This window comes from Cebus imitator, unplaced genomic scaffold (genome assembly GCF_001604975.1).
Source record: "Cebus imitator isolate Cc_AM_T3 unplaced genomic scaffold, Cebus_imitator-1.0 Scaffold64, whole genome shotgun sequence".
Classification (NCBI taxonomy): Eukaryota; Metazoa; Chordata; class Mammalia; order Primates; family Cebidae; genus Cebus; species Cebus imitator.
The window spans coordinates 5,944,529-5,966,132 of record NW_016107379.1 but is presented as its reverse complement, the minus strand read 5'-3'; the positions used below and the strand labels follow the sequence as shown (position 1 = coordinate 5,966,132).

The following is a 21,604-nucleotide window of genomic DNA, read 5'->3' as shown; positions in this document are numbered from 1 at the left end:
TCTCTGGGTCACAGCTGCAACTGCAGTGGGAAGAAGGTGCTGAGAGGGATGACCTCCAGCTCCCCTCAGGGCTAACATCCGAGACTTCTCAGACACTCCACACCTTCCTCAAGTCACAGTGGCCACGTTCACTGAGGCTCCAGTCAGGGGGTGACTGTTCACACCCCGGGGCCTCAATTAGGTGATATCTTCCCTCCTTAGGATCAAGGTTCAGGCCAGAATCAGAACAGCCACCACCCTGCCTCCCCAGGGGTTTCCCGTCACCTCAGGGGCCCATCATCTCAGGGGCCTCCCGTCACCTCAGGGGTCTCCTGTCACCTCAGGAGTCTATCTCTCCTGATGTCTGCTGTTTCCCTGGGGGTCTTCTGCCTCCCTGGGGTCTTCTGCTCTGCCATCCGTCCTAAAGGACCATGACGGTCCCTAGCTCTACATACATAGGGTTTGCCCACTAAATGCAGCCCCAGAGCTGCGGCTCGGAGATGAGATAGACACAGTCCTGCTCACGAGGGGCCCACAGTCTAGTGGTACAGACAGTCAACTGACCTTCATGGGCAGCGTGATCAGCGTGTGACAAAGCACCTCGAGGGCCACATGGGTGCAGAGAAGGGGCAATAGTCCTGACTGGGGTGGGGGGTGCTTCCTGGAGACAGTGGCGTGTCTCTGATGAGATGGGAGGGTGAGCGAGAGTCAGACAGGGGGTGGGGAAGGGGGAATGGAGCATTCCAGGGATATGGGATGGCTCATGTCAGTGCTCAGTTAGGAAGGCAAGCACCGCCCAGGAGGAGGTGAGTCACTGTGGCCAGAGCAGGGAGTGCTTGGGGCCAGGGTGGGGCTCGGGAGGACAGGCAGTGGGGGCTGCAGGCAGATTCCGGAAGGGGTCCTAATCCATGAGGGAGGCAGCAGGAATGTGCAGGTTAAGTGTACCTTGGGTGTAAATGGCGGATTCACGGAAAAGCAAGCAGGGGACCAGAATAGCTGAAACCCAGCCCAAAGAGGACAGACACACGCGGCAACAAGACCCGGTGACATGCGAGGGGTCCAGAGAGAGCAGTGTGACTGCCCACGGGACAGGGACGGTGGGGATCTTCAGGCACCAGGAAACAGCTCATTGCAGCAGGGAAGGCCATCCAGCCAGATTTCTATTTCAGAAGTTAGTCATCCAAGAGTTAAGCGTTCTGTGCCCTTTAAACATGTTGTCTCAGGGGAGAGGTGGTGAAGAATACAGACTCAAGTCCCAACGTTCCAGGGGAGGGCACAGCTGTGTGACCTTAAGCAAGTTACTTAACCTCTCTGTGCCTCAGCCTCCTCCCCTAAAAATGAGGATGACAATAATATCTGCCTGTTGTATAAGGTTACCATGAAGAGGATTAAGAGACAAGTCAGAGCTTGTGGCCGGTCTCTGGCCCCTAGTAGATGCTCAATAAATATCAGCTACTGTTGGTTCGGTTGTACACATAAGTCCTGCTAGGAAACCGGACAATGTCACACAGTCGCAGCTGACTCGTGACCAAGTCAGACCTGGGTTCTGCCCACCTCGGGAACACAGAACCCTTTAATGCACTGCTTCTCTCTGATGACCACCGCTTGGAAACAAAAGCAGTGGCTCTGCTCCTGTTGGCTGCCGACCGACGTCAGGAAAGAGCCCAACAGACAGTGACTCTCCAGGGTTTGGTTCCAGGACGGCAGACTCCGCAGTATGGCAGGGTGGTCTAGCTCGTGGGGTAATGCCCGGGATAATCCCAGGTCTGTGGGACCAGCTCTAGTTTGCTCCTCAGACAGAATGGCCGCGTTAATAAGGCGGGCTCTGGTGAGACCCACGGAGCTCGGCAGGGAGCAAGCAGGAGACCCACAGGCGGCCGCTGGTTCGATAGATGTTCTAGAAACAGCAGGCTCTGCGGACACTGGAGGTCAGACTTGGGAACAGTGACCTAGCGCCCATGATCTGACCCGTCCTGCCCCAGTGCAGTGCCAGCTCCAAGGCCTGAGCAGATCTGAGGGGACTTGGGTTCACGGCCCACCCTGGTCCCTTGTCACAGGCAGCTCTGTGTATTTGGGAGGCGACACAGAATGGTGGTTAATATATGTTCGGGCTCCAGAGCCAGACTGCCAACTTGCTAGGTGTGTGACCCCGGCCAAGCTGCTTCACCTCTTCTCTGTGCCTCAGTTTCCTCATCTAGAAAACAGAGAAACCGGTCATGCCCACTTCTCCTGGCTGCTGTGAGGGATGAGTGGGTCCATTTATGTAGACTGTTTCGAGTCATGGCTGGCACAGGGAGGCACTAGGAAACTGTCTGTGGCTATCCTCACAGTGGCATCTTGGCCAAGCCAGCAGGTGCGACATGGAAAACGTGCCACAGCCTTCCTCATGGGGGACGATGACGGTGGATTGCTGCACAGGCCGGGATGACCGTGTGGACATGAGCCAGGCTGGACTTCCATCCAAACACCTCTGAGCCGGGAGTCTGTGCTAGGCCTTGTGCTGGGTCCCTCCAGAGGCTCAGGAGTCACCAGGTGGTAAGAGAATGCTGATAGGAAAGATCAAGGCCACCCAGGAAGGGACAGTGCACCCCCTCCAGGACCAAGGCGCTTTTCTCCAGGGCAGCGAGTCCCTCCTCAAGAACTGCCCTAGGCCAAGGGAGCACCTCACCAGGATCATACCTCTCCCCGGAAGCAGCTCTGTGGCTAGCGGCTGATGGGGCTGGGTAAAAGCCGGCCCCTGCCTCAATTCTGGACACCTCTGCAGGGCCATCCCAGCTCCAGAGCTCCCTGTGGGACCTGCCGAGACCCGTGTTGAGAGGGCACCACAGCCCTGTCCTGTGTCCCTCACTTCTTTGCCAGCACTGACCCCAGGGCACTGCTGCCACAAATCACCACAGTCAGAGCCTAAGAGCAACACAGATTTCTTATCTGACCATTTGGGAGGCTGAAGTATAAAGTGTGCCAACAGGACCCCACTCCTCTTAGAGGCTCTGGAGGAGAACCGGCTTCCTTGCCTCTTCCAGCTTCTAGAGGCCACCTGCATTCCTTGGTTCATGGCCCCATCCTCCACCTTCAAGGCTGGCAGCACGGCACCTTCTAATCAGTCGCTCTCTGCTTTTATCATCACATCTCTCTTTCTCTGACCTCCTGACTCTGTCTTACAAGGACGCTTGTGATGACACTGGGCCCACCTGGACAATCCCCCATGTCAAGACCGTCACTCACTCACATCTGTAACATCCCTTTTGCTATATAAGGTTCCACTCACAGGTTCCAGGGAGGAGGAGGTGGACATCTTCAAACTTGAGGATACTCCTATAAACCTTTTTCAGGCAAATCTTGGTCTCAGAGTCTATTCCCAGGAGCCCAGCCACAGGCAGAGTTCCCCAGAAATATGACCACTGAGCCTTGAAGGCTGGGCGGTGTGGGGGGGCACCCAGGGCCAGAGGAGGGAATGTGCCGCCCCAGGACCAACGACACGTGCTAAGCCCACACATAGGACAGCACGCAGCCCTCTGGAGTCACCACTCAGGTCCTATATGGCCAGAGTGTGCCAGGAGAGCAGGGAAAATGACTGAAATTCACCTGGCTGGTGAGGGTGCCATGAGCCAGGCTAAGAGGCTGGGCTGTGAGCGGGCAGGGCAGTGACAGACTCCATTGTGGACTGCGGGGAGACTCCTGGGGACAGGGAGCAGGAGAGGGGATCTGGAGCTCCCCCATGAGAGGAGGTGTGTCTTACGATGTGGTGATGTGGGAGGAAGGTGAGGTTCAGACCAGGGACAGAGCAGAGAGGCTGGCTGAGGACACAGTAGGCAGCTCCTGCCCTGACCCCCACTCCTGCCATGCCCAGAAGGGCCCCCTCCTCCATGCTGTACCTTAAGGGCTTGGCACAAGCCAGGCCTGGCCTGAGGTCTACGCACCCAGGATCCCAGCTCCTTGGGTGACCTGCAGTCAGTCCTCCACCCCACTCCACCCCGCCACCCCCACCTAGGTCCCTTGCAGCTCCAGGACATGAAGATCTCAGTAGGGAGAGAGCCGAGAGGAGCTTGGGTGTCTTTGCAGCCAAGCCCAGGAACACACAGATGGCAGCCCATGTCTGCAGCAGCCTCCTCTGAATACCAAGGATGAAAACAATCCTCCCCACCTCCCCGCCACCTCCCCATAAATTCTTTACATCAGAATAAAGTGAGTCTTTATCACAGAACTGTAATGACAGTTCTATCAAGCACAGGGTAATCTGCCTCAATCACTTGCTGAAAATTCAACCAGCATTTGGCACGAAACGGAATTCATCTGTGGGAAAGCAAACGACACTGTGAGACGCAGCCTGGCCCAGTGAAACCAACAACACTACTGCTAATAATATTAATAGAATAATAACTCATGAAATTGATCACTAAATGTACTGAGTGCTTCCTATGTCCCAGGCGCCGTGCTAAGTACTTTACACAAATTACCTCATTGAATCCTCACTCCTCCTCTATGGTTTTGTTGTTATTCCCACTTTCCAGAGGAGGAAACTGAGGCTCGACTCTCACTGGGGGGTGAAATGATGGGTCTGAGATTCACACAGCCAGCAGCGTGGCCTGCCTGGGCATTTAACCAAGGCACCACACTGCTTCTCACGGGCCTGAGTTTAAGTCCTGGTTCTGCCCCTACTTTTGGGCACCCTTAGGATAAGCCTGTTGCTTCTCAGATCTTCAGTTGCCCAATCTATAAAATGAGAATTGTACCATCTGCCTGGGGCCAGCACTGCCCATGGCCAAGTTAGTAGCCATCTCCCTTCCTGCCTTGACACGGAGCCTCAACTATGTCCAGAGGCAACCAGAGCAGCTCCAGGCGATGACACCAGTCTAGGTCATCCGTTCCCCTCTACCAGGGACTGGAATACATGCAGGTAGTTCTAGGCCAGTTTTGGCCAAGAGGGGTGGTGGGGGATGTCTGCTAGGGGATTTTGGGTAAGGTCCCCCACTCTGAAAAGACAGAAATACAGGAAGAGAAGGGCCTCCTGTTCCCTCCACCCACTCTGCTTTGGGCACAGCTGTGAAAGGCTGTGATGGCAGGAGCAGTGGCTGCCATCTTGCAGCTGTGAAGCAACACGCCCAAGGCAAGAGCTAACAACAGGAGCAAGGAGAGACTCACTCCCTGGCAAACCACAGCTGGGGCTGCCCAGACCTACACTTCCGAAGAGAGCAGTGAACACCTGAGTGTGTGTGCTCCTGCAATACAGGCCTTCTGTGATCCCCAGCCAAAAGCACCCCTAACTCATAGCACCGTACAGGGCTGTTGTAAAGATGAGGATGCCAGGACTCCCCACTTCCACCCTTGCTCCTGCCATCTACCCTCCATCCAGCAGCTGGGCAGTCTGGCTGGACCCTCATCTGCACCAGATCCCTCCTCTGCTCAAAGCTCTGCCATGGCACCGTCTCACTCAGAGTCTGGCTGCCTGTGCCTGCTGCCTCACTCCTCTGTAATCCCATAGGTCTTGCCGCTGTTCCTCCGGAGGCCCTGCTCTCCTGCCTGAGGCCTCCAGCCGCCTGGGGCACTCTGCCCAGACGGGCCAGATCCATGTACAATCACTTCCTCATTAGCTCCAGATCCTTTCTTTTCTTTTCTTTTTTTTTTTTTTTTAAGATGGGGTCTTGCTGTATCACCCAGGCTGGGGTGCAGTGGCACGCTCTCGGCTCACTGCAACCTCTGCCTCCCAGGTTCAAGCGATTCTTCTGCCTCAGCCTCCCAAGTAGCTGGGATTATAGGCGTGTGCCACCGAGCCCAGCTAATTTTTGTACTTTTAGTAGAGACAGCGTATCATCATGTTAGCCAGGCTGGTCACAAACTCCTGACCTCATGATCCACCCGCCTCGACCTCCCAAATGCTGAGATTACAAGTGTGAGCCACCGCGCCTGGCCCAAAGCCTTTCTTTTGTCACCTTCTTAGTGAGGCCTTCCCTGCCCCTTCGCTAACACTGCCCCATGCATACACCACCCTCTCATGCCCCCATGCCTTTTCCTTGCTTAGTTCTCCCATTTTACAATAAACTGTATACTGTTTCTTCTCATGCCCCTCATGGTCCCCCCACAACACACTGGAGTGTCAGCCCTTGACAGTGGCCAAGGTGTGGTCTGTTCTTTGTCTGTTCACTGATGTATCCCCGGTACGCAGAGCACTCTTAGCATACACAGCACTGCTGTAGCCCCAGTACACAGAGCACTCAAACGTACATGCTTTGGGGGAAAGAGACTATACCTAGACAGCATTCAGTAACCGATGGCTGTTGCTGGAATTCATCGCTATATCCAGGCGCTGTGCTCTGTGCTTATGAGCCTTGATTATTAATCCATGAAACAGCCCCCCATGGCTGGTGTGACCATCCTCCAATCAAGGATGGGAAAGCTTAAGTGACTCATTCAAGGTTAAGTGGCTTGCCCAAGGTCACACAGTCAGGAAGTTTCAGAAACAGGCTTCACACCCAGTGCTGCTGAGCCCAAAACCCCCTCTCCTTGTGTTCCAGGCTTGAAGCAGCCTGAGCTGAAGGGCAGGGTCCATTTTGTTTCTGTGGCTGCTGGAGACACATGGGCTTGGCGGAGTGGCTGCGTCTGCTGCAGCAGGTTCTCACTGCTCATTGCAGAGTCAAGGGCTGTGGGACAGGGACACTGCAGAGGAACAAGACTTAGGAGGTTCTCAATAAAGTTCATGGGCAAATGACCGGGCAGGGGTGAGAGGGGCATCTGAGTTCTACAAATAGCTATTCCTGCCCCCCATCACTCCCAGAGCAGATTCCAGATGCTGACCAAGATGACTGGTGCTGTGGCAGGCGGCCTCTGTGGTCTCTCCACCCGGAGGGAGCCAAGCCACCACTGCAGCTGTGCACGGGCCAGACCCAAAGGGCCAGAGCCAGGGGACACTGAAGGGCCCAGGCGTAAGCCTGAGAATGTAAGCATGACCTGTCCCAGCCGCTCTCTAGCTGTATGACCTGGATGATTCATGCAGGCTCTCCAGGACTCCATTTTCTTATCTGGAAAATGGGAGTAATGATACTACCTGTAGGTATTTTATAGGACAGGCTTGTCAGTCAAATGACTCTACAAAACCAGTTTTCGGTGAAATCTGAAAACTGCAGTGCAGAGATAAAGCCCTGGGAAGCTGTGGTTCCATCACTCTGATGCTGTGTCATCACCAGGTTAACAACCCCATCTCCAAAAAATATGCGTGACAGAAGTGTAAGTGTGGTGTGTGGAAGCAGCAGAGGCAGGAGAAGCAAGCCTTCTTCTGAACGCCCATCTGTGACTTTCTGTTGCATGCTCTGCAATGGCCCCAGGCTGAGCCCCCACACTTTCACAGTCAGAACCCAAGAACAGGTGATCGGTCCTGCAGCTCAGACCACATTCCCAAGCCTGTGGGAGGCACGGAGGAGAAGGGAAGGCGCCGGCCTCAGAGCAGGGTCTGGAAACATGCTTGCTCCCTCCACCCCAAAGACCCCAAAGCAACACCCTCACTCTCCCATCCTGATGCAGCCTCCTCCCCTAGGTCTTCCTTCGTTCTCTCCTGCCATCCCAGTCCTGCAAGCGGATTCAAACCATCCTCCATTTCAAAGAAATGAGTTCACTCCACTTCAACTCAAGAACAATCTCATCCTGAATATGCGCACGGGAGGGAGTGCTGGCACCTTCCCCCAAGGTTCATTTTCCCCCTTGGAAGCTCACCTTGATTAAAACAAGAAACATCACCACCGGCTCCAGAAGTTCTTTGTGTTTATACTTAGACACTTTCACCCCTCTTGAAAATGAGCTTTGCACACCTTCTTTTTCATGGTCTTGCTAAAGGTCTTTGCAAACCTGGAATTGATTTTGCCCTTCTTCCCTCACCATTTAAGAGAATGCCCAGCGAGTCTCTGTTGTCTACAGAAATAAACTGTCCCCCACCCACACATTCCCAGCCCAGCATCTCAGCCTGCAGGAGCCAACTCCATATTCTACTTCTCCAACCTTGTTCCACAGCCAAAGGAATCGCTTCGGACCCGTCTTGTGCTCTCTAACCTCTGGACATTGTCATGCTATTCCCTCTGTCTGGATCATCCTTCCCTTCTACTGCCACATGTCCAAACCTAAAATGCTGCCTCTTCCAGGAAGCCTTACCCAATTTCTCTGGTGGGCAGGATCTCCCTCCTCTACACACCACAGCACTCTCACTGTCCCTTTCAGAGGACATGTATCACATTTATACCTCACGGAATGTGCCAGAACAAGTCCTGTGCCACAAACCTGCTTCCTCACACTGGGGAGGAGAAACAGGGGAATGGTTAGGATCAACAGCTTAAAAAGAGGCAGAATTGACCTTGCCCCTGAACACCACCAAGTCCCTGCTGGGACCCTCAGCGCTGTCATCACGTTGCTAAGGCGTCACATAAAGGCCCAAAGCGAAGACACATCAGGAAAAAACTCACACTACCTCACACCCACGAGGACAGCTACCATCAAAACAACAGAATAACAAGTGCTGGCCAGGATGCGGAGGAAGTGGAACGCTGTGCACCCCTGGTGGGAACGGAACGTGGAGCAGACACTAGGGAAGACATCATGTGGGGTCCTCGAAAAATTAAAAATACAACCGCCATATGGTCCAGCAATTCTACTTGGGCGTATATATCCAAAAAAACTAAAAGCAAGAGGTAGAACCAAGGTTTGAACTCAGGCCGCCTGGGACCCAAGGTCTTACCATCCCTGCCACACTGACATTATCCCAGTTAACCCCCCACGACAAATCCATTCCAGTTTATGAGAGCTGTAGAGGCCGCGGGTTAGCACGACACGGGAAGCTGTGCCCTGAGCGCTCTGCACCTGCCCCATTCACGTCTGAGGATTTGACAGTGATTTCAGAGTAGCCGGGTCTGACTCCCAGAGCACCACATCTGTTCTTCCCTCTGTTCTTTGTCTCCAGCATCACAGGACAGTTCTCATACAACGGCACAGAGGAGGACGCTCCTGAAAAGAGCTATAAAACATAACCAGCTTCGGTGGATGGCATAAGGATTTTCAGGGGTAACTTGGCTATATGTGTGATTTTTATGTCACTATTGCCCTGAGAATCCACCTCCTGAGAGAGGCACCTCCTCTGTGGAGGTTATGTTTAGAGGTCCAAGAGTCTGGTCGTGGCTTTTTAGACCATCAGAAGATGGGACCAGGCTGCTGGAGAGAAGAGAATCAGAGCCCACCAGGCCCCTTACTCCAGATCAAGCAGCCAGGGATCCAGAGACATCAGCGCATGCCTCTTCCCAATAGGAAATGGGCTTTCCACACTGCACCAGGAAGAGGAGGAGCAGAGAGGAGGGTGGGTGCGCCAGTCTGGGGCTGCAGAATCTGGGAAGGCCTCTCTGGCATGGTTCAGGGTGTCTCCTGCCTCCTGTGGTCTCTGAGTCCTCCCTGGAGTACGATTCATGCAGCCTCCACCTCTGCATTTTTTTTTTTTTTTTTTATTTTTGAGACGGAAGCTTACTCTGTCGCTCAGGCTAGAGTGACGTGGGGCAATCACAGCTCACTGCAGCCTGGACCTCCTGAGCTCAGGTGTTCCTCCCATCTCAGCCTCCTAAGTAGCTGGGACCACAGACGCATGCCATCACATCTGGCTAAATTTTTTTTAAATGACTTGTAGAGATGGGTCCTCACTGTGTTGTGCAGGCTGATCTTGAACTCCTGGGCTCAAGCAATCCTCCTACCTCAGCCTCCCAAAGAGCTGGGATTACAGGTGTGAGCCACTGTGCCCGGTCCCATGATCTTATACGAGTTACTCTGAGACTCCCAGAGGCACTTTACCCAGCCCCCACCCTCCCATCTGCTCAATCCTTGCAGACGCTGGCCTCAGTCCTACCTCAGGGCCTTTGCACACACTGTCCTTGCTGCCTGGGATTTTCAGTCCCTGAATGGTACACAGCAGGTCCCTCTCCCTCTCTAGGTCTCAGTTCAGAAGCCAACCCTTCAGAGAAGTCCTCTCTGACCACCTCGCCCCAAACAGCCCCTCCCTCCCCGGCACTCTACCCTGCTCCTGGTTTCACTGCCTCCCATCAGTTTGCACTATCTTCATTATATTATCTTGTTCGCTAGTGCTCATTTCTGGATTACCGTCTCACGCTTCCCACCACCTCCAAACTCTCTGGACGCTTCCCCAGAGCAGGGCCTCAGCGCTCTGGTTCACTGCTTCATTCTCACCTCCCAGAACATCGCCAGGCACCCAGGTGCTCAGTAAATACTGGGAGACTTGCTGGCTGGGTCGTGGTGGCCACAGTGCTGAGCCTCAGGTTCCTCATCTGTAAAATGGGGATGACAACACCTACCCCCATCGAGGTGGCTTTGAGGGGGACTCAGGAAGACGCTGTGAGCACAGGGCTGGGCACACAAGCTCTATCAATGATAAGCTCAATTCACCCCATGCCCTGTACAGGAAAACGACCAAAAAAGGTAAAGCAAGGTCGGTGCCCAACACTAGACGGCTGCCCTTGAACGTGACTCAGTCCCACTGGCAGCATTCTCTCAAGATTGCCAGAGAACACGTTCCCTGGTGGGGAGGGCGTACGAGCCCACCCAGCCCTGGCAACCTTGACGCGGTCCGGGCTGCCGCATTGCATACCAACGAGCCACTCACTGCCGCTCGCCTCCAGTAGAAGCTGCTGTGATGTCTGCGGCGTCCTGCATATTGACGTTTGAGCAAAGAACACGAAACACATTAAATAAATGTTACGGTCTTATCGGCAGGAAAAGGAGAGCTGAGAAAGAGTCTCCAGAGGGAAGGCACTTGGCTGGGAGCCCAAGCCATGAGGCCTCCCGGCCGTCAGTGTCAAGGTCCTACATGCCAGGGAGCCGCCTGCAGCAGCTACATTCTTGGTTCCAGGAGTAACCAAGGGGCGAATGCAAACAGCACGCAGAGAGAAGGGTCAGACATCGGGGAACAATCCAGTCTTCTTGTGTTTCAAGAAACAGTGCAGGTCTGGGGGAGAAGGGGCTCCACCGGGGACATCCATTGGTGTCCTTGCTCCCTTCTGCAAGTTAGAACACTCCATGGTGCTTTGAGCAACCACCCCTCCCCCACCGGCTACAGTCTTGGTGGTCCTATCAATCAAAGTCCCCAGACATCCCTGCCAGCCCGTGAGGTGCTCCCTTGTTGGGAATCTTCAGGGGAAGGACACTGAGAACGGAATTGTGGACATCCTCCTCTTACAGGCTGCACCCTGAGATTCTCAGCTTCAATTCTGGGACAGGCCCCCTCCTTCCAGTACATCCCTGCTCTGTGAAATGGCCAGGGCTGGTTTCTGTTCCTTACCCCAAGATCTACACTGCACAAGATTCCCTGTGGAACAGCAATCCTGACCACAATCCTGGCAGCCACGTGTGGCCATGCACCTGGGCCTGGGCCAGTGGGAAGTTGGGTGATCTTGAATTTAAAGAGATGCCCCTCCTCCCCTTTCCAGGGAGCTAGAATAGGGACTTGATGTGGCCCAGCTTCAACCACAAGAACAGGCAACATCCTGGGGGATGGAAGATGGAGGGAATCTGGGTCCCAGTATAAGTCCTGGAGCAAAACTGTCCCCTAGATGACAGTGTCCCTCTATTCGGTTACATGACGGAGAAAGAAAAAAAACCCCTCTCATTTAAATCACAGTATTTGGTCAGGCATGGTGCTGCAGGCCTGTAATCCCAGTTACTCAGGAGGCTGAGGCACAAGAATCACTTGTGCCTGGCAGCAGAGGTTGCAGTGAGCCAAGACTGCGCGACTGCACTCCAGCCTGGGCAAGAGAGTGAGACTCTGTCTCAAAATAAATAAATAAACCAATACATAAAGAAATCACAGCATCTGAGCTCTTTTATTGTGGCAGCTTAGCCTGTATCCTAACAGATACCACATAGGTCAAAAAGAAAAGAAAAGCAAAACCACCACCCTTCAGTACAGACGCACAGGAAGGCAGCCTGGACAGAGAACCAGCTTCTTCCTGGCGCCTCCAGCCAGCTTTGCTGCTCTGGGTTTGGAATGAAGGGGCCTCCTTTTCCTGCCCCACTCACCTTTTTCTCATCCCCACCTTGCAGGAGGTGCAGGGTGCTCCTCCGGTCACCCTCCTGCTGCCTCAGGGTGCCGCCATGGGACTGGGGCAGGCCCGAGGGCGGGGAGATGCAGCGGCCCTGTGGGTCCACCCAGGTATAGATGTGGTTGGTGACGTAGCCCCCGGGGATGCGCCCTGCTGAGTACACAGACAGCACCAGCTTCTTGGAGCCCTTCAGAGCCTGGGGAGAGAGGGACACACAGGTTAGAGGAAGGCAGGTGCTGGGGCTGTTGAGAAACACCCTCCCCTGATCCAGGCCTTGGTTTTTCTCAGGAGCCCCATGTGGAAGAAGAGGACAGCCCCTAAGTGCCTTTCCTTCTCTAGCCCTCAGTTTTGTCCCATGAAAACAAGAGCATCTGTCCCACCCCTATCCTGGAGTGGTCCAAATACAAGAAATAGGATCCCTTAGGATACCTCTGTAGAGGGGTTTGCGTCGCGGGCCTGAGACGGCTATCCTCAGGCAGGCTCGTGTGCAGGGCCGGCCTTGGGCTGGCGTCTGGGACCTTGGATTTCGAGTGTCCCCACCATTCCCTAACTGAGAAATGTGGTTCATGTGCTTAGACTGCCTATAAACGGTGTGGTTTATGCTCAAGCCGCTTTCCCCCTGGGAGTCTGGAAGGTAGGTCCGAGCAGACAGGGTCTATGTCACCAGCCCCCAATAAAAACCATGGGTGCTCTCTAATGACCTCCCCTCACAGACAACATTCCACACCTCTGTCACCACTGGGCAGTGGAGGAATGAGCATGTACTGTGGAACTCACAGGGAGGGGACCCGTGGAAGCCTGTGCCTGGTCTCCTCTGTACTTGGCCCAACACACCTTTCCCTCCTGCTCACTCTGCTCACTATCCTTTGGCTGTAATAAACCCGAGCCACAGGTACAATCATATGCTGAACGCTGCTAGCCTTCCCAGAGAATCACTGAGCCCGGGTGTGGTCCTGGGGACCCTGATGAAATACCAGGCCGGAGAGTCGACAGATAAAAACAATGGTTATAGCTATCGCTTGACATTTATAAAGGGCCTGTATGTGTCAGCCGCACTGCACTGCACCTGATAGGCATGATTTCATGAAATCCTAATGAAATCCAATGGGGGAGGGGGATTACAGAGGGAAAGGGGGATCTTGTTCGTCAGATGAAGAAACGGAAGGAAACTGCCTGCCCACACAGTGAGTAAGAAGTTCCTTTCTCAGCCGAGTGCAGTGGCTCACACTTACAATCCCAGCACTCTGGGAGGCCGAGGCAGGCAGATCACCTGAGGCCAGGAGTTCCAGAACAGCCTGGCCGACATGGCAAAACCCTACCTCTACTAAAAATATAAAAATTAGCTGGGCATGGTGGTGGGCACCTGTAATCCCAGCTACTTGGGAGGCTGAGGCAGGAGAATCACTGGAACCCTGGAGGCGGAGGTTGCAGTGAGCTGAGATTGCACCACTGCACTCCAGCCTGGGTGACAGAGTGAGGCTTCATCTCAAAAAAACAAACCAAAAAAAAAGTTTCTTTTTCATAGCAACTAATTCTGAGTGTGGACAACACCTTTATTGTACATTTCCCGGTCTTCAGATGGAACCACTGTGTGGAGGGGCAAGCCCAAACTCTACAGCCTGGGGTGGAAGCTGAGGTCTGCTATATTGCTTTACCACAAGGCACCTGCAGCTGAGATGAAGACATTTACCCAAACGGACAGTCACTAAGCACTAGGATTAATCAACACAGCCTGTGTCAGGGACTGAACGGTTTCCCTCCAGATCCGTACACCAAAGCCCTACCCTCAATGTGACGGTACTTTGGAGATGAGGCCTTGCAGGGGAACTGGAGTTAGATGAGGCCGTGAGGGTGGGAACCTCATGACGGGATCAGTGGCTTTGCAGGAAGAGGGAGAGAGTTCTGGTCTCTCTTCCATTTGGGACACAATGAGAAGATGGAAGTTTTCAAGTCTGAAAGTGAGCCCTCACCAGAACCTGAGGACAAAGGCGCCTTGCTAAAGCCACCCAGGCTATGGTATTTTGTTATGGCAGCACCATCTGGCTGTTTGAATAAATGATGGATTCACACATACTGAAATTTTATGCTGCCATTGAAATCATATTTACAAAGGTTGTAATGCCATGGAAATGTGATATATTTTACTGTTAAGTGGGGTTAAAAGGCCATAAATCATGCCTTACAGTATGAAGTCAGTTATGTTAAGAGAAAAATCATACTGGAAAAACAAAATGAAACAAAGCTAAGAATAATGTGCCGAGATGCTGGCAGTGCTGCTCTCTGGTGAGAGGATTACGGATGATTATTATTTTGCTCTTCCTGTTTCTCAATATTTTCCAAATGTTCCACAAGGAGGTCACATTGCTTTCAATATTGGAGAAATATATGATATGCCTAAGAAGGGGAGTGGACACTTAGCTCTCTGTGTCCCCCAAGCTTGCCCCGATTTGCACATACAGCTCTACCGACTCCCCAACACTCTCAGTAGACAAACCAGACCCTGGGCTGAGCTTTCAAAGACAGGAGGGGGCTCTGGCCAGGCAAGGCCTGCGGGAAGAGGCAACTCTCTGACATTTGAGTCTCTCTCAGCAGAGAAGGGCGAGCCAGGGGGCACCCAGGTCCTCAGCTCCACAGCTAAATGCCAGTCGCCAGTGGAGGGATCATGAGAAGATGGCGTCTCTCCAAAATTCTGCTTTTAGAAAAGATTTTTGCAAAGATGAGTGGGGTAAGATTTACAGTACTCTTTTAGCATTCCCCAGGGCTCCCCTGGCAGAACACTCGGGAAAATCACGTCCCTGCTAAGGTGAAGATGCGGGATGGAGAAAGCCTGAGACCAAGTGGCTTCTCCCAGAGCAAAGCGGAAAGTGGCTCAGGGCACAGGAGACGTCGGCAGAAGCCTCTGAGGCCGCCACATCCTCCGTGGCCATCTTCCTGACCCCTCTTTCCTCTTCCTCTCCTCTCTGCCCACTGCTCCCTCTTCCATGAGGGCACAGGTCTCTGTTCCAGTGCTGTTCCACTGGCCTGCCTTCTCTGCTCCTCTTCAGGACTACACCACAGCTTTCATTCAACAAGGGCTGACCCAGCACCAACTGTGTGCCAAGCCTAGAGGAAACAAATTGGGCCTATCCTCATGACAGTTTGCAGCCTGGTGAGAAACAAGGCATCACCCAGCACACATCAGGCCCTCATGACACGTATGCCTGGGGAGGGACAAGGCATCACCTGGCACACTGTAGGTCCTCAGGACACTTAAGCCTCATGAGAGACAAGGCATTGCCTGGTACACAATAGGTTTTCATGACACACACCTGGTGAGACAAGGCATTGCCTGACACATAGTAGGTCCTTATGACACTTGAGCCTGGTGAGGGGCATAGCATTGTCCTACACACGGTAGGTCCTATGACACTTGTGTGTGGTGAAGAACAAAGCATAGCCAAGTCCATAGGAGGTCTTCACAACACATGCCTGGTGAGGTACAAGGCATCGTCTGGTGTACAGTAGGTCCTCAATGATGCTCACAGCCTGGTAAGAGATAAAAGTACCATCCAGCACACAGTAGGTCCTGAAAAGAGACTACCTGATTGGTTAAGAAAGTACATATCACCCTCAAAAGAAACAATTAACATCCACAGGCATTCTCCTGCACCCACATCTAGTCTGGAAGGGTATGCTCGGGTCAGGAACAGAAGGGTGCAAATGGAAAACCACATATGGATCGTGGAGACAGAGAAAACGGGATTCCAGCCACACTTCCACGGCTTGCCGGTGGAGAGTCCTTGGGCCAGCTGCTTCCCCTTGCAAAGCGGCCTGTGTGAACTGGGGAGAAGGACAATGCCCACCTCCCAGGGCAGCGTGGGCTAAATGAGACGAGGTGCATGAAGTTCAGAGCCTTCCTGGCCACACAGTAGGAGCTCAGCAAATGGCAGAGCCCACTCCCCGCTCCCCCAGAACGTCTGCATGGAGATGGGAAACCATGCGGTAGAAAAACGTTGACCAAGGAGTTTTAAAAAAAAAAAAAGTGAAGGAAAGAATAAAGAACAATGCGCAGAGCATCATTTGTATTCTTTACCGCCGGCAACATTAGAATCCTCTTGGTCAGTTCTATAAATAGGCCAGCAGCAACCTTGAGAACCGGGAGGAGGTTAATGCCCTTGATGAGAACACCATGGAGAGCTAGCACTGGAGAGGGCCTGGGCCGAGACACTGAGTCTCCCACGTGCTGCCTGTCCCCAATATTTTACAGAAGGGGACCCTGAAGCCCTAAGAAGGGAAGGGGCACATAAGGTACAGGAGTACAAGAGGCACGGCCCAGGACGCAGGAGGCCAGCCCTGTGCCTCCTTCCCCTCTCTGCCTCAGTTTCCCCATTACAGGGATGGGGATTAGAAACTCGGACAGCCACTCAAGCGTAGACCATTTCTCTATCTCTGATAATTATTCTTTGGGAATAAACATGGGATTTTTACGGGTCTTGGACAGCAAGAATATCACCATCCTCTGCTGCTTTTTCATGTTTCTGGCAAAACTGATAAACAAGATTCCTGAGACAGATTGTCAACATCTATGCAGGCTCTGGGGATATGGTTTTGGTGCAGTGGCCATGAGAATCCTGCAGGAGCAGCTCCACCCATCGCTGCTTAATGCCACTGAAGTGTGTGTGGGTCAGGCAGGGAAGGGGAGAGGGACGGTCTCTGCTCCTACTGTCTTCTTGTCTCCATTTCTACAAACCATTGCTTGCTTATTTAAAGGGCATCATTAAACAGGAGAGTTATTTCCTAAACGAAGCTGGTAATGCCTTCTCCCTGTAGCCACTCTGCCAGCCTTTCAAACTCACCCACCATTGCTACCTTGATCCCTGAGGCTCAGGCCACCCGAGGGGGTGCAAGGTCCTCACCCATGGTTAGGTGCACGAGACCATCGTTTTACTTCCCTCACCGGAGCAGCCTACAAGAGCAAGTAGCCTGAGCCAGCAGAGCTTGAGCCTGTGAGACAGAGACCCAGCAGGTCCCTGTCGTGCCACCAGCTTGCTGGTGGTTACTAGGGTTGCTTCTCCCCTTGCTAGGCCTTGGTCTTGCCTGTTTGCTAAGATCCTGTTCCAAGTTAGACTTCTATGTCTTTCTGGTTCAGGGCTGGATTTAGAATAGAAGGAAAGACTATATTTGCTTTCGCGGTGGTCACAGGTCATTAGAGTAGAGAGATCAGAGGCTCTGGGACACCCAGGGATAGACGCCAGGCAGGCTGAGGGTTGGGCCTAGTGGGCACCTGACTTCTGGGCCTGGAAAACTGTCCTCAGCTTCGCCCATCCCAGGAGTGAGCACTTGAACTGTGCTGGCTGGTGGTGCTACCAGGTCACGGAACCAGAGCCAGAGCCCAGGGGCTCTGAGGTTCCACAGAGTTTAAGAAAACATCAGAAGGACAATTGAAGCATCTCAGTTACGGAAGGATGCACATCCAACTCCGCACTATCAGCAGCAGCAGGAGACCTCTGAAAGGACTTGAAGGCCAGAGGGCTGCCCCTGTGACGAGGCCATGGCTGTGGAAGCTGCCTGTAGGTAGTAAGTCACATCCAACACATCCATCGGCACATTGGTGACTCTCCATCAACCACACCCCTTTCCTGCCATGACAGTTCTGCAGGATCCACCAGTCTTCCTGAATCAATGGCCTATTAGCTGTGCCATCTCACACAAGTTGCCAAACGTCTCTGTTCATCTGTTTTCTCTCCTGCAAAATGAAGCCCATCATTCTCCTTTCTCTTTATGTAGGGGAGCCCTATTAGCACAATGCCCGTCACTGAAGAATTCAATGAGCTACGGCTGAAACAAAAAATTGCAAGACCCGGGGGGAGCCCACCGCCTGCTGGAATGGTCATCACAGTGCTGTGTTCCCATGCTCATTATCACGTTTACTGGTGAAGCTTGACCCTGGGGCATTCCAACTCAGATCACAGAGAAATCTGGATCTGACCCAGCAGATGGCATGACTAAGATACTATCCATCACCAGATGACTATTCCAGCAGAATGTTATGATTATGGAAACATAAATTATATGTGTATGTCTTCAAACTTAATAACTTGCTACTTGGACTAATGCTCTCAGGAGGCAAATATGCTTCACTCAGCTCTTTGGAGACAACTCTGAAACCCCAAAATCATAGGCCAGGCTGACATGATTCTCTGCTTAGCAGAGGAGTGAGAAACAGACTGGAGAGGGTCACGGTGTAGGGGACTAATGGATGTGTTAACACGGCAGACACACATACGCTCCTGTGTTCAAAGGCAAGCATGGGGTGGACTCAAGGTCATCAGACTGTCAGATCGCTGTGCTGAGGTGTTCCAGAAAAGTCTCAAGTGAGGACATATAATGGTGAGTCACCCAGCTTATTTCAGGGTGCAGACCTCAAAGGCCAAGGTCTTCTCTTTTTGGAAACAGAGACTGAACAACAGGAAGGAGAACTGGTCTAAGACCCAGGTTAGTGACCCAGAAGGGAGGAAAAAATGATGCATGCCTGCTCTTCCCAGCCCCACCTTGCCTAGCTGGGGCTTTGTGTGTTCAGGGGTTGGCTCTGCAGATGACTTGCTGCGTGACACTGAGCAAATTACCTAAATCCACTGTGCCTGTTTCTACATTTAAAAAGCAACAGTTGCCTGGGCACGGCAGCTCACGCCTGCAAACACAGCACTTTGTAGGACAGAGGCAGGAGGATGATTTGAGGCCAGGAGTTCAAGAACAGCCTGGGCAACATGGTGAAACCTTACCTCTGCAAAACAAATTGAAGTACACAGGCATAATGTTGTACACCTGTAGTCCTAGCTACTTAGGAGGCTGAGGTGGGAAGTTTGCTTGAGCCCAAGAGTTCGAGACTACAGTGAGCTATGATCGAGCCACTGCACTCCAGCCTGGGCAACACGGCAAGATTCTGTCTCAATAATAAAATAAAAGCAATGGTTGTGAGGATTTAAGACACTGTAAACTGCTTATACAGTACCTGGTACACAGTAGGTACTAAATGCATGCTAATTCCCTTTCTGAGCTCCTTTTCCCAAACAGAAGCCCCAGAAATTCTCTAAACCTTGAATCTATATGGACACAAATACATGTGTCCCCCAACTATCCTCTTTTTAATGAACATCCTTCTATAATCCACATTTCCTCATATCTGCTCTGCCTTCAACACTCAGCTCCTTTCCCGCGACCTCCAGGGAGGCTTCCCAGATTGTGGCTGACTCCGTCCTCCAGGAGCATCCAGCGCACTTCTGTGATTGTGCTGCCATCTATACCACAGGCTCTGAGTCACATTCGTGATCTTATCTTTACAAGACAAGGTCCTTGAGGCACATTACATGTTCTGTTTCCTTTAGAACCTCTCCCTGCTCCTCTTCATTTGTTTAGCCAATCATCCATTCATTCATTCATTGAACAAGATATTGAATGAGCTTTCTATATGCCAGATAGCCCCCAGGAATCTGTTCAGATTAGGGCACAGAAAGAGCAGTTCCCTTTCAGACCAGTAGTCAGGCAGACCACACTTCTCCACCTTAATGTGACCATAAACACCTTAGATACACATGGAATGTGGAGAGACAAGCGAAGAAAGTATGGTTAAGAGCCACAGCCCTGCAGTCAGGCTGCAGGAATTCCATCCTAGCTCTGCCACCTGCCAACAGTAAACTTGGGCAAGTTACTTAAGCAATCTGTGTCCCCAGATTCCCAGGAAAAAAAAACAAAAACAAAAACATGAGCTAACAAAGGTATTATCTACAGGGTAGTTCTGATGAATAAATTAGTTAATGTTTTAGCAGCTGGGCGCCGTGGCTTACGCCTGTAATCACAGCACTTTGGGAGGCCGAGGCAGGTGGATCACCTGAGGTCAGAAGTTCAGGACCAGCCAGCCAACATGGTGAAACCCCGTCTCTACTAAAAACTACAAAAATTAGCTGAGCATGGTGGCAGGCACTTGTAATCCCAGCTACTTGGGAGGCTGAGGCAGGAGAATCACTTGAATCCGGGAGGCAGAGGTTACAGTGAGCCGAGATTGTACCACTGCACTCCAGCCTGGATGACAGAGTGAAACTCTGTCTCAAAAAAAAAAAAAAAAAAAAAAAATGTTTAGCAACTGGAACATAGGTAAGAGATACAAAAAAGTGAGGTATTATTCCTGGAGAGAACCCAGTACCCAGAGTGGAAGTCTCCACCCACCACCATGGTAACCACTGATGCATGGTGGTGTCCACCCTTCCTGACTTGCTCTTGTACTTCATAAACATGTCTGTATACATACACCAGCTTATCATCTGATTACATAAATCAACTCGCAACTCAACATTTTCTGCGCCATCTTTTTTCCTGCTAAAAATGTACTCTGAAGATCTTTTCTTGTCAGTTCAATGACATGAAGCTGATCTCTTCCCACACTACAACTCATTCCCTGGAAGGGACTCACCACCACTGAACTCACTCTCCTATCAGTGGACAGTTAGGCTGCTTCTCGTTTTTTGCTAGCACCATCACCTGCGATGAACATCCTTGTATGTGCCATCTTGGAGCACACATGCATCTAAGACTATTCCCTAGACTAGAGAAAAATGGAATTCCTGAAGCCATAGGCAGTGTGTCTTTATTCACGGACAATCATGCTTCTTGGCCAGGGTGTCCCCTGGGGCATGCCTCTATCCTTTTTGTAGTTCCTCTATCTACCTGCAGGGGGAAGCACTACGCCCTCTGGGCCCACAGAGGCCCTGAATTCCCCTGACAAAGTGGATGGGGCTGGGTGGAGGCTTCGCAACGTCCTTCTCCCAAGGCAGTGACCACTCTGGTGCAGAGATCCACCCTCCTTCGTGCTTTCTTCCACAGGCTCCAAAAAGCTTCCAGTTTAGGCAAATCTTGGCTCTGTCTTCCAATCATCTAGGGACTAAATCTTGGGCCTTAAAGCACTGCAAAGCACTGAAATGAAAAGGGTAACCTGGTAGTGTCTTAGGGTGTGGACCCCTTCAAAGGGTTTCCCAGTGGAAGGCACAGTTGCTAGAAAGCCATGCTCAAACAGTGTTCAACCCCTTCCTAGCTTAATGAGACTTTAGACAAGTTACTTAACCTCTCTGGCCTCAGTGTTCCCACCTATTAAAAGGGGCCATAACGCCTCTGCTCATAGAGCTGTCATGCAAACTGAATGAGGACCAAGGAGAAGATGTGCACAAAGCATCTTGCACTGGGCAGGGTGCACAGGAGGTGCCCGGCAAATAGGGGTTGGCATTAGTAACAGCAAAATTACAGCAATGATGCCACGTTTTATTCTTCCCACTGCACAGAGGAGGAAAGATTCTAGGTGGTGAAGGGCCTATGCATGGTCACAAAGAGGATGAAAGGCAGGGCTTGGCTCTAGATCCTGATCTTTCCATATTCATGACCCTCTCTCTGCTTGTCTCCATGGCCCTCTCCCCAGCAGTTTAAGAGGGTTCGGATAACACCAGGCCAATCCCACATCTTGGCCTAAGACAGATGGGAGGGTTTTTAAAGAGGACATGGGCCTTAGAGGATGCAAACAAGAGAAAGTC

At 52.1% G+C, this 21,604-nt stretch overlaps 1 protein-coding gene across 5 annotated transcripts in view; it reads right to left on the bottom strand.

Annotated features, from left to right (window-relative positions):
• WHRN (whirlin) overlaps positions 1–21,604 on the bottom strand; it is a 105,383-nt gene that overhangs the window by 66,215 nt on the left and 17,564 nt on the right. For all 5 annotated transcript variants that reach the window (XM_017530272.2, XM_037739175.1, XM_017530273.2 and 2 more), the window contains exon 2: positions 12,028–12,246. In XM_017530272.2, coding sequence (XP_017385761.1) covers positions 12,028–12,246 — 219 coding nt within the window. The remainder of the gene's footprint in view (positions 1–12,027; positions 12,247–21,604) is intronic.